Here is a 14,472-nt window from a genome sequence, read left to right as displayed (position 1 = left end):
GTTCAATACTTATAACAATCCATGAAGGCTTACAATTAATCATGAAAAATAACTTTATTTTTGTTAATGTGTTCTGCTAAATAGCTTATATTATCAAAATAAGATGTGGTGGTAAGATTGCCAATGAGATAACGCGCCACTTGGGGACCTAATGACATAGAAGTAAACAACTAAACGTCACCGTACGGCTTTCAACAGTGAGCAAAAATCAATGTACGCATGTAGCAAGCATTAAAAGGCCCTAAAAAGACAAATGTTAAACAATTCAAACAAGAAAACTAACTGCCTGATTTATTTCAAAACAATAATCGAAAACAAGTTTAACGTATATAATATACAATAATAAACCGCAACAACCGAATAACAATGTCTTAATTTAGCCGCAAGTCCATCTACCAGTATAATACTAATACAAAAAAACAAAAAATATATCTAAATTTTGTTTCAGACATTACGCTCTAGCATGAAAAAAATATTTGTCTGTGTTTCATAAAAGATTGACAAAAACATTGGACATGTTGCATGTGCAACATATTTTAACCTTGGATTTCGTCTAATATAATTGTTGTTTGCAAAAATTGGTCATTTTATCTGTTTAATACAGAAAAGACATTAATATATAGGACTAAGGGAAAACACATCAATTGTATAAAATAAGAATTCTCCAATTTTTGTTTTAACGTGTATGATCATTTACATGATTTAAACATATACTGATATAAATCTTTTATTTTGATAAATTGCGTTCTTTTATATACCTCACACTATCTTAATCATTCGGAATATACTTTTCAACGATAACGACGGATATGTTCCAATTGTCACTTTCTCTCTTCACGACCTATCGAATTAGACTTATAACCGACTTGAACAACACGACGAAATCAAACGTAAAGCTCATTGTTTGTGTTGGAACCGCATTAATTTTGTAATTTTCTTTCGCAAATAAATGAAGTAAGTTGTTGTGTATGTATGATTTTAAGCAAAACAAACAAATGATGGACAGCAAACTCATTCAATTGTGTCATTTGACGTCATAGAGTATTGATATTTGTTGTATACATATTTCGTTTTGTGTGAATTATTTATTCTTTTGGATATTGTTGCACTAAAACACAAAAGGTTTAATTATGATTTTAACTGCATATGGCAACGTGACTTGCAAGTAATGGTTTTATATCACAGACCATCACTTGAAATATATACATGTATGCATGGTCAGGTACGGTTTTAATAGTTGACGACGACTTGAGAGGACTCCACTAGAATCGTGATTGTAGAAAATGCATGTTAATATTTACCAAGGACTGCTGTTACTTAGTAAAATCCTGCAAATCTCTGCTGAGCAATGTACATCAGGAACTTTCCGGATAAATCCAGATAAGCGAAATGTAAAGTTGCGTGGATTTGCTTATCGTACATTTGAAAACATATCACCGAGGGCATGCTTCCAAAAATGTATCCGGCGAACACGATGCCATTCTTACAATTATAACAGAGCTTCTCTTAGATGTGAAATTAATAATTTGAAACCAATGTATGTTTCGGAAGGCGATCTTCAAAATGAAAGTGGCTATGTCTACGTTGAGGTTCATCATTACAGAGGGGTGAGTTTAAAATTCGAATAAGGGCATGCATAAATAAATGCTAGACACACAAAAAAAACCTATATTCCCGAGTAATGATTTTTGGTTATCAAATTTTAAATTCAACGGGTATATATAAAGTAATTTGATAACATTTAAATAAATATGTTTTCGTATAATAAAATCGTGCTACACTGGTAATATAAATAAAAGGAGAAATCAGTTTTACGTCATCCAGAGAACAACCCAAATAGAACAAACATATAGATACATGTATGTTGATTTCACCGTAGAGTTTTCAACAATGTATCATGACTTTTATCGTTCCGAATGTAAAAACATTTAGAAAAATCAACATTATCTCACCGAAGATATGCCATCAACACAAAATACTTCAAACGACGGTAATATTTAATGTAATCTTTTTTATTCTACTTTAAGAACATTTTGGTGCCAATATTATATTTCGATTCCCACTAACGTGCTTTCCTCCTATACTGGTCTTATGGATAATATGGAATAAACAAGTAATTAAACAGTAATTATGCGGTTGGATATCTCTTAACTCATGCTTGAAATAAAAATAAAAAAAATAAAGTACTCTTTGGTACCGTATTTAAAAAAGAATGGCAGAAGTTTCCCTGATCCAGCCTACTATCACTCGTCTTAAGGTTTAAAACCACTAATTCATAGCCCAATTACTTTCTAAATTCTGCAATTTCAAGCATGAATGGCTTCTGTGTCTTAAGTTCAAATAAAGTGGCAGCCTTTTCATGTCAAGACTATACCTTATCTTGACATGTGGTGAAAAATCAATATACCTTTAATTGCATATTAGAGCGTAATGGTTCCCGGAAGTTTGATAGTACACAAACCGTCACTTCGGATTTGAAAAAACAGGGCAAATGTGCCCTCTATTGTAATGGTATATACTTCTTTATTATTCAACAAGGGCTCTACAGTGAGTAAAGGGTTTCACACTCACGTACTTCGAACACATGTATCTGTGACTATTCATTAATGATTATCATAGTCATATTTTTTGCCTTGTCAAGCAAAATTGGAACCAACAAATGAAGTCACCAGTTATAAAGATGACATAGTAAGAAACGAACCAAAGCTTATGTCCAGAGACCATTTCGTTGTTCCGACAAACTATATCAGTATTATGTATTAACCATTGTGTCAGGGTTATATCAATCTGATGGATCGAGACAAGCTCCGTCGGAAGTGTTGGAGAAGAATATATTCAAGTTTAAACTCTCTAATTCTTATTTAACAGTTCATTGGTTACCAGTTAAATATATGGTATATTGTAGGGTAATATGATGATAAATAAATGATGTTATTATAAAATTTGTAACAGTAAGATAAACAATTTTTTTCCAGGATCCACATTTTGACCCATGTGTTGGAAATCCATGCAACGATGGTGAAGTGTGTGAAAGCCTTAAGAATGAAAAAGTCGTCTGTATATTGGACGGTAAGTAAAATATCGTGTATAAGGACAGTAGTATGATAAGTTCATCAACATCTGTCATTGTCTGTATGGCGGTGGATATTAGTGCCAATTACTAAAAGGATTAAATATGAAATTAAACTACATTGTAATTGAATGGTGAAAGATTATGAGAAAAGAGCAGTGTTTTGACACTAGAGTCAAAGTGTTTCCAACATTAGACTAAATAAGCGTTAAAAAAAGGGGGGAAAATCCGATACAAAACAACTATAGAAGGTTGTCTGAAGGGGTTGGGCGATAGTTATTAAGATTTGAATCACACTGTATTCATAACAGACATGATTTCTGTTCTTTACAAATGTAGTTTTTGTTTAGCTAGGATTGTTTGAGAAGATAGTATGTGTCTTGCCGAAATAAAAATGTTTGGCGGTACGGATAATTCCAAACGAAATGCGTTATTCCAAAAATAATGTCTTAACAGTGAGGCTCGAGACAAAACACAAAACGGATAAGAGAACGGTGTTTCGGAATTTTTGATTTCCTCAGTTTCTAATACCGTATTTCTTAAAGATGGACTAAGGTGAATTAACAATCAAGAATATAAAAAAATGATACTATATGTCGGAAGAGCATTAGTTAAGGAACAAAATAAGCTAAAAATATTGATAGGTCATAGAGCTTCTTTCCGAGATAATCGAATTTTAAAATATGGCGGGAAAAGGCTGACTCGGACTTTCACCTTATATTTGCATTGGTATTATTTAAGTCTCAAATCAAAAGAAAAAGAATCTGCTTTAATTTTGGCAATTGATCTTTTAAGAGCTATTAAGACTTATATGAAAAGACAAATGGGTGTTATGGGGCAAACATTTTACTTGGTATCGTAGGCAAAAAAAAGGAGTCCGAACATCTGACACAATTTCCAAAACCTCACATAAGTACATCCTTAACGATTACATTTATATTTTCCTGCCAGTATAATAACAATGGCCACTGAATTGATGATGACGTCTGGAACTAATCAGCAAAGGTATCTACCCAGTACTGAGATTTGACATTAAAAGATACGACTTCTACTGCACCAAATGCGCATTTCGATAAATATCATTGATGCTCGAGACAAAACGTTCCCGTTGTACATGACTTGCAAACCCTCCTTGACAATTGATGCATGTATAGCAATGAGATACTGTAAATTAAGAAATTATTGCTTGCACTTGTTATCGCGATTATTCAAAAATAGTTATTGCCCCTTTTGTGATTTCGAAAAAATCTGCATAAGGGTGTATGTTACAGTAATCAGAATGCAAGTTCCTATTATTGTGATACTCACCCATTCGCATAATTAGCGTTAATAAAAACATCGCAATAATTTCTTAATTTACAGTACTTGTCCTGTCGAACCATCAGAACGTTCGGACCAATACGGACCAGTACGAACACAGCGGGTAATGTGATTGGTTGCGATGTTTTATTCTTGACTTAGGTTTGACAGATACAAAAACGTCTGCGATTACAACTGTCTATTCATTGATAACATTATCATACATCACAATGACGCGGCGCCACAAAAGAAGGATCGAGCAGCTAAAAGATGTAAAGTTAATTTTCAACGATCTTGGGCCTCATAAAATGATATTGAACTCATATTCATATTCAATGTAAAATTGTTTTTGCTGACACTAATAGTGTTTCTCATAAATTGCGTAATAAATCTGATAAAAACATAGTAAGTCTCTTAATCAATCCTTAAAACCTCACTTCAATTGTTAATCAGAAAAATAAATGACTTTTCAATTTTTCATAAGAGCATCGAATTAAAGATAGGACCACTTGTACTCCCGGTTTAATTAATTTTAACCCTGCGCTACTGCAAAGTTCCCCATTGTACAATTTAAATCATTGTGTACATGTGCAATATATGACTCCTATTTGTATTGTTTGGTGTTTTTCCCCGATGAACATTTGAATTTCTGAAGAGACGTCAGCAATTTGTGTTTCATTTTGAATTTAAGATCTTGCTTAGTTAATGTTGTAGATTTATATTCAAATTAATGAGCAAATATTCAGCTGAAATATTCTCTATGTTTTGTCCTAATTTCAAGTCGGCTGCTATAGAACACGTGCGTTGCATAACTGTGCAGTATTGTAAATGTCAGAAGTAAAGAAAGTTATTAGACGTTTGTCAAGTCTCCGTCGATTTCAATTACAATTGTTTTGTCCACGTTCCAAGTACTAAGATACGATTTTCCAAGTGTAGTTTTAGTTTACTATTTCGTAAGTCAAACAAGGCTTTCCAAAAAGCCTTTAATGCATGGTAATGTATTAATTATACATTTCCATTTAGTTCCGCTATCGGCAAGTTTTCTTGGATACGGGTTTCTCTGTTTGATATTTGTGGTTATGCTTTCGAAGGATGCATTGACTGCTGTTGCCTTATCGAACAACATAAGTATAATAAAGATCTCCCAGCAACGAATCTGTTAGAGGCAAGTAAGAAAGTTCCCTCAGATAAATCTGTGAAGCTCTCTAAGTGTATAGCTAGGTGCATGTGAATACACAAAAATATGTTTTGTTTAGGTCGTTGTATTTTTCTATTTAACTCAGTCTAAATGCACAGTGGCGGATCTGGTCGGCTGCAGGGCATTCTTGATATCTTGATACTTTAAACACATTTACAAATTTTCGATTTCACGCATTTCCTTGTTCGGGGTATCCAATATGTCTGTTAAATGTAAGTAATTGTACGTTAAAGTCCGGCATATGGCGTTTTAGAAGAGATTTCCAAAAAAATATCATTACTCGGCATAACCAACCTACCTGAACGTATCTCGGTCTACTGCATTGAAGCATGAAGAATGGGAGAATAGGCTGCATGAATATTTGGCTCGTTGAATACATATAATTTGTTGGAATAGATGATATTTAAAAATAAGCACAGACTACTATTATAGTTCTTTGCATACTTTCGTTTACTTTACTACATTGGTTAGAGGTATAGGGGGAGGGTTGAGATCTCACAAACATGTTTAACCCCGCCGCATTTTTGCGCCTGTCCCAAGTCAGGAGCCTCTGGCCTTTGTTAGTCTTGTATTATTTTAATTTTAGTTTCTTGTGTACAATTTGGAAATTAGTATGGCGTTCATTATCACTGGACTAGTATATATTTGTTTAGGGGCCAGCTGAAGGACGCCTCCGGGTGCGGGAATTTCTCGCTACATTGAAGACCTGTTGGTGACCCTCTGCTGTTGTTGTTTTTTAGTTGGTCGGGTTGTTGTCTCTTTGACACATTCCCCATTTCCATTCTCAATTTTATTTGTTATTAAGTTTCGGATGATATCATTGATAATAACCTATAACAGGAATAAATTATTCAGTTACCGGTAATCAAGTGAACTGATCATTACTTCGTCAATTCATATATTTATCTCTCAAACGACGAATTCTTCAAAGTTCCTAAATCTAAATTAACGTCTATAAAAAATAAAAAAAAGGAATCTGAAGCGAGATCAAATTCTCATGTTTTATTTAAAAGTGACAAGATCATAACAAGAGTTTCAAACACCCCGGAATATAAAAGGTGTACACGACTTGCTTCGTCTTTTTTAGCATACTTCTATATATTGATACTCTTATCAAAGGTAAGAATTCAGAACACTGATAGTACCTTGTCATCTTTCCATAGAATTTTATCAAATGCAATCTATGAAGACGTATCTTCAAGAAAAAAGATGAATCAGTTATTTTGTTTTATATCTAGCCTGTAATTATAATGATGCATGGATTCTAGGAATAGCCCATACAAACGTATAAGTAATTTAACGTTATTGCTCTAAATAGTTTTTCTAAAATAGTTGGCGTTTAACTTATACAATACGTCTAAACACGGACATGTACGGGATATTTTATTGAAGTTTTGTCAAGGAGGATGATTTAAGTTTAATTACCAACTTACGATGGCAAGGGTTATTATATTTACTGGTCTGTGCATCCGTCAATTCTTCCGTTCTATTCAAGATATAAAACGTTCAAAATTGTATGCCAAAGTGGAGTTAGATCCGGAATAAGTGGTTCACTGAACATTGAAATATAATCATGTGAAAGAGCACGGTGTCTTGTCTTCTTGTTGCAAATATTGATTAATACACGTACATGTATATGAATCTTCCATCTTCATTACTGTTTTTTTGGTCATGCGCTTGCCTCGACAGTAACCTCTTCAACGTGATTCGGGGGAGAACAATGTGGTCACTATTGGTCTTGTTCCGATCGGCAGTTTAAAGAAGGGAGTCCGCTTGCTTGGTTGGGGATGTTCAAGTACGCAGTACCGTCTTCAAGAGTAGGGACGTTAAATATGATGCCTCTTGTCGAGAGAATGCCACGCTCTCTTCACGTTAAATGTGATGATAATATTTGGCACTGGATGTTAAGCATCCAACTATCAATCAATCGGCAAATGATTTGAATCTTGACAGGCAAAGCCTCACCTTGGTCAAAAGAAGTCCGAGCGAATAGGTAGTGGAATGATAATTGAAATTATTAATAGGAAAATAGGTATTGAGTTAAGCCATTTCTATTGATATTTTATAGTATGTCTTTCTATGTTGTGATGTTTGACTTTTGTTTCAGATTAGGGAAAGGTATGGTACCATTAAAACGTTTTAACCCGCTGTAATTGTTGGCACCAGCCCTAAGTCAGGATTCTGATGTTCAGCAGTTTGTTGATCAGGTTCATAAGTGTTTCTCGTTTTTTATATAGATTAGACCGTTGGTTTTCACCTTTGAATGGTTTTACACTAGTAATGTTTGGGTCCTTTATAGCTTGCTGTTTAGTGTTAGTCATGGCGCCGTGTTGAAGACCGTACTTTGACCTATACTTGTTTACATTTATAAAACTTTGACTTGGATGGGGAGTTGTCTCATTGGCACTCATACCACATCTTCTTACATTTAAAAAGGTGATCAGATATTTCATAGATCATACAATGGCAAACAGATCCAGTTTATAAAAAACAATTTTTTGGGAATTTTACAATGAAATAATATTTCTAATGCGTATTTAATCAATATGTTTCAATGAAACTACTGGTTTAAGGTTAAATTCAAACTTTGTCTTTAACTTTATACGTTTAGATTTTGTCAAAATGTATGGACGATAATAACAGGGAGAACTATGCCGTCTTACTAATATTAACCAACTGAAGGTAGAAGATTACTACATAAAATGTAGGAATGCAAAGTGTCACGACCTCTTGTTTGAATCAGTTTTTTTTTTTGCGAGTTATATTGTGTCTTTTACTGAAAACAGATATTTCCATCTACCTTGTTTATATTATAAAAGAAAGTTTCCAAGACAATGATAATGAGAAATGAGTGAGTATAGAGTAAAGCCGTCATCATTTTGAATAGTTGTCACTCAGTATACTTTATACCATTACGTACATGTCAATATTTCTCTTTATCTCTTTTTTTAATGGTCAAATATTTTGTAAGGCGGTTGACCCATCGTGTAAAGCAAAGCTACATCTCTGCTCGAGTGCAAGAAATCGTGGGCTCTACCAGGGTCCGTTTAAAATCAAAAAGAGTGTGTCTCTCTGCCAAGCACACACTATTTAGGAGTTAGAGCAAATATAAAAAGAAGATGTGGTATGATTGCCAATGAGACAACTATCCTCAAAAGACCAAAATGACAAAGACATTAACAACTATAAGTCACGGTACGGCCTTCAACAATGAGCAAAGCTCATACCGCATAGTCAGCTATAAAAGTTTGTTTGTGTTAGGTTCAAATTCATTTGTCCGGGTAGGATAACATGTCTTTATGTGGTAAACTACAAAGTCTGGTTCATATTCATCATTTCGTCCTAAATATATACATATGTAAAACACATATGCAACGGATGCTTATATATGGCCCTACATGCTATTTATACTTCTATCTTTTGTCCCACTTTTAAAGTTGCCTATATCTACCACCAACGCTCCTTTTTTCGAAATCCTGGATTTCTTATCTAGCAACGAAATATTGTTATATTAAGATATTATGTTGTTCAATGTAACTTACCTTTCACATTTTTGTTAATGATTTATTCAGTAAAATGAATACGGTAACCCCCTTTTAACTGTTTATCAATAAAATGGAGAAAAAAATATAAGTTAATTTCTTTCAATGGATGTAAAAAAAAATGCCTGGAAATTTCTTTTTTATTTGGACTTCGATAGCATTCCCGTTGAACAAATTTTAAATACAGAACAATCCCTAATCGAGCACACCTTAATTCTGAAAAACAACATTTATAAAGATTGCTTTATCAATAATTTTTTTAATAAATGAAAAATGCTTTTTTTTTGATATTTTAAATGGAAGCGATAGTTTTATCTCATAAAGAGACAGATTCAGACAAATTCTAGTTTCGATATTTCTGAAATTATCAGAAAAATATTTTTCAAATAATTTCCCCATATAATAAAAAGATAAATAAACTATAAAAAAAAGACAGAAAAAGGTATAATGAGGCGTTCATCTGCAAATTATATTGAAAAATATTTGTCATAATCAGAACCATGAAAAATGACTAAAATCGTACGTATTTTAGGTTGCATTTCTGTAAATTCAGACAATGCAATTTCCCATAGGAACTCCCTTTGCGTCTAAAACTGTGACACCTTTACTATGAAGTTTCGTGAAAAATCATATCCTAGAATTGAAAGTTGATATGCACTACTATTTTATTCAAAGATCAATATATAGGGCTTTGCGGCAAATTTTCAACATTTATATGCCCTGAACTTGTTAGAGTTTAAACTTATACTAAAACAATTTACTACCCCTACTTTTACTTTTTGCCTACTTCAGAATTCAGATTTAAGGTAGCACAATACAAAAATTTTTTTTACTTCCAATCACTAACCTTAAAAATGCTGTAACTTTTTTTATGAATGTATAAAAAATAATAAAAGAGGTATATATAGATAGATAAAAAAATAATCTTTAAAATGAATGCAATATTTTTATTATGCAATCATTATGTAATCAATTATTATGTAATTAGTTGCAAAATCTCGGTCAGTTCACTTGAATGAATTTAGCTCTATCAGCTCTTTAACTATACAGAAAATTTTAACGAAATATTAATCAAAATATCTTGGGCTTCAAAAGGGTTTCTCAAATTGTCCCTATGGTATTCCATTCTCTCATAAATCTCTAATTAGTGTGAACATCCTAATCACGTAAAAGAAGATAATGTTTAATTAGATGTAAAATTTGTTCTATACATTCTATCTGAAATCTGAGACACCCTTTTGTAGATAATAGCCATAGGAACAACATATAATAAAATCAACTCTCTAGGAATACCTATGCAGAAGCTAATTTCAATTGAAAGTGGAAATTTGGGGGAAAATATTTTTGACACAGTTAACATTATAATTGGTTACATAATTGTTGCATAATACTAACATTGCATTTATTTGAAAGAGTAATCTGTTAGCTATCCATAACTACCACTTTTATAAATTTTCAAGCATTATTAAGAACGTTACAGCATTTTAAAACTTGGGAGTTGGAGTTATAAAATCTTTGTATTGTGCTACCTTAACCGCAGTAGTATGTTGTTATACTGGTTTCAGTCCCAAGTAATGTTTCTATGAGATGAAACATAGAGATTATATCTGGAAACCAGTATATCAACAAATAAAAATTATCTATGAATATTATATATCACCCCAAAAGAGGCGTGGTTTAAGAAACAGCTGTATTAACAAGGTATGGGATACGTGAGCTTATGTCAGTGAAAATAAAGGCTGGAATCTGGAAAAATTACGTGATAAAAAAGCAAGATTTTTATCATTTTTCGTCATTATAAAATTATTTCATATGGACGAAAATTCCAGTTTTTGATTTTTTAAAGTATTGGAACACTTTAATTTAACTTGAGCAATGTATTCAATGAAATACAATGTTTGGCAGTAACCGGTCCCATTAGAACCATTATAGTAAAATAAACATAGTCCGGTCAAAGAGTTTTTTTATAAGATTTTTAAATTCTAACTTCTTAAAATCGAATAAAAATGCATGTCAATAAAATTGACTAAAATAAGATTTTAAAATTTATGACATGAAATAGCACTACAGTATTTTTTTTCTTCTTCTAGATTGTAAAACACCAGACGAAGAAATTCAAAATGTGGCGCTTGGAAAGATGTGCAAACAAAGCTCAACATATCTTAATGATCATGCAGGACTCGCTGTTGATGGATTAACAAATACTTCTCATCATACGGAACAGGACCAGGCTCCATATTGGTGGGTAGATCTAGGACAGATCTACAATATCATGAGAATTGAAGTGATCAATAGGTTCCACGCTGGTATGATTGTTATATAATCTGAATATAATTTTAGATAGACTGAAAAATTTAAATTTATACGCGAGATGGTTCACATATTAGTATACTAGATTCATGAGAACATAATATTTGCCTGTAACTATACGTGACCAGTGGGTTTTTTTTAAACTAAACAGCTTTTTTAAAAATCTCGACGTTTCTTTGATTGCATTTGGATAGGCAAAATATTAAAGATAACTGTTTTAATTACGTTTTGTCACAAAAATGATTATCTTTGCTTTAGATTTTCATATACAAATGTATATGCTTTCTTATCATTGCATGTATATTGAACCTATGCACCTTAATAAGATGAATAATATTAGCTTTTTTGAAAATTACATCGATATTGGTCATAAAAAAAAATACAAAATACAAGAATGTATATCACACTATTAATATACTTTACTAAAGGTATAACATCCCAACATTGATTAAAGTTCTATTGATAAAGACATTATCAAATGAAAGCTGTAAGCTTTTATAAATATTATCCAGAATGCATTAGATTTATAAACGGTTACTTTAAGCAGTTAGTTTACACCCCTTATAATGTTTCCTCTCGTTTTCGTTTGACATAGCTGTGTTAATATTTAAAAAAAAACCGGAATGAACCTGATAACGCAAGTTTTACTTTCGCGTCATGTTTTGCACGGAGTTGAAGTTTTTTCTTTTTATATTCAGCCGACTTGAGTATTATGCATTCACAAATATATTCGTCATTATTTTTACATAGCCTACAGACTTCATGATCTTGACATAGCTGTTGGGATCCACCTTGATGATATGTCGATATTTGCCCATTACACAGGACCTGCTGCAGGTAATGAACATCTGGTATTCCAGCGCAGTCGGTATACAGATGGTCGTTATATCAAACTGACCATCACTAAAGGTCCAGAAATGTTACACGTGTCAGAGGTTAATGTCATGGCTTATCCTGTATGTTGATATACGGACAAAACGGTTTATAACATTTTTGAAGTGCCTCATAAGTTCTAATAAAGGTGGGGAACAAAAACGACTATTCTATTTAAATTAACATTCAGATGAATGAACAAAAATACATTTATATTTTGACTGTAAAATAGTGAAGTTCTGTTTTATTTACAATATTGTCATCTTTTAGTCTAACAGAAGACTTAAAATTCTTCAAATACACATTTAACTATCGCTTTCGCAGGATGTCAAACAGAGTTACACTTGTTTAACAATCAAATTGTCTGTGTAACACTAGTAACAGTTTAAAAGCCCGGAAATTTATATCAAGACGGGTTATTAATCCTTATTTGAACTTATTTTAAAAGGTTACCAATTCAACATTGTGATTAGATCTTTGATTATTGTGTTTATTGGTATAAATATTGATGTTGTTATCAGTAAATAAAAATATACTGAAAGTTTTGTTATACACATATGCACTTTAACTGTACCACAATCTGTCGATCCTTTACTTTGGCATTTCACAAGGTCATGTTAATGACGCCTCCACACTATCATGACTAAATCCGTTGGAAGTTGGATGTTTACTGATTGATATTTTGGTCTTAGATACACGATTTTTTAACAGTAATTAATGGTTTTGACCTAGCTGTCAGTAACTGCGAGCATTCTCAGATCTGTACGGAGTTACTTTTTTGTTGTTAGGGATGCGGGATGGATATATACCCTGTCACGTCGGGTCTTTGTTTCTGTTTGATGTTTTCTGTCTTGTATTGATCTGATGAGTTAAGTCTTTCCAACTGATTCAAAGAGTTTGTCCTTATGTTGTTGTGTTGTTACATCACTGTCCTATGTTAGGGAGAGGTTTGTGTGTTCAGGTTAGGAAGCATGTTCCGCAAATTTTTTATGTACCTGTTCTAAGTCAGGAGCCAGTATAATTCAGTGATTTTCGTTAGATTATATCTGTCATATTTGTTTTTCTTTGTTTTGTTATAAATTATGCCGTTAGTTTTCTCAATTGAATTGTTTCATTTCTTTTCATGTCCAGTCATTAGCAGACTATACGCTATATATTTCCCTCATGTTTGGAGGCCGTACGGTTGCCTTCAATTGCTTACATCCACTTTATTCGAACTTTGTTGGATAGTTGTCACATTTGCAATCATACCTTATCTCCTTTTTTGTATAAAGGTTCCAAAATGCAATTACTTTTTTTACATAAATAAGACCGTTAGTTTTCTCGTTTGATTTGTTTTACATTGTCTTATCGGGGCCGTTTATGGCTGACTGTGCGGTATGGGCTTTGCTCATTGTTGAAGGCCGTTCGGTGACCTATAATTGTTAATGTCTGTGTCATTTTGGTCTGTAGTGGATAGTTGTCTCATTGGCAATCATATCACATCTTCTTTTTTATATTGTTTCTATTTTACTTCAAACATCTGTTACACCAATGTGGTACTCAAAAGACTTTCTTTTCGAATGATGATAGATATAGGAAGATGTGGAGTGAGTGTCAATCAGAGAACTCTCCATCCAAATAACAATAGATAAAAGTAAACCATTATAGGTCAATGTACGGCCTTTGAACACGGAGCCTTGGCACACACCGAACAAAAAGCTATAAAGGGCCCCAAAATTACTACAGTATCTGTAAAACCGTTTAAACGGGAAAAACAACGGTCTGATCTATTTAAAAGACGAGAACGAGAAACACGTATAAATTACATAAACAAACATCAACTACCGTACATCAGATTCCTAACTTAGGACAGATGCAAACATTTGCAGCGGGATTAAACGTTTTAATGGTACCAAACCTTCTCCCTTTTCATATTTAACAAAGAGTAGAAAACATATTACAGTTATTTTCCAATTGAGTGAAAAATGTTATTTTTTTCAATTGCATTTGCCGTATGTCCATATAATCCTCGTATGTTTTAGCTTCAATATATTTGTTCTAGTTTGATTATTGTTCAAGAAATGAAATATGGAACACCAATGATACCCTATAAAAAACGCATTACAAAATATATGCATTCTTTTAACCAATACATCGACATAACCTTCAAAACACTATTATTTATGTAATTCACACAA

General features: G+C 32.6%; 1 protein-coding gene across 1 annotated transcript; it reads left to right on the top strand.

Moving 5' to 3' along the window:
- Positions 1-1,222: 1,222 nt before the first annotated feature.
- Positions 1,223-12,739, top strand: LOC139498203 (uncharacterized; the record flags this gene model as incomplete). The annotated part of the gene is given in 4 exon segments (XM_071286558.1): positions 1,223-1,607; positions 2,976-3,069; positions 11,200-11,415; positions 12,170-12,739. Coding segments are annotated over 4 exon segments (849 nt in total). The 3' UTR covers positions 12,385-12,739.
- Positions 12,740-14,472: the final 1,733 nt, after the last annotated feature.

Source organism: Mytilus edulis, chromosome 12, assembly GCF_963676685.1.
Source record: "Mytilus edulis chromosome 12, xbMytEdul2.2, whole genome shotgun sequence".
NCBI classification, from domain to species: domain Eukaryota; kingdom Metazoa; phylum Mollusca; class Bivalvia; order Mytilida; family Mytilidae; genus Mytilus; species Mytilus edulis.
Note: the sequence above shows the minus strand (reverse complement) of the source record. Positions and strands in the feature narration are given on the sequence as shown.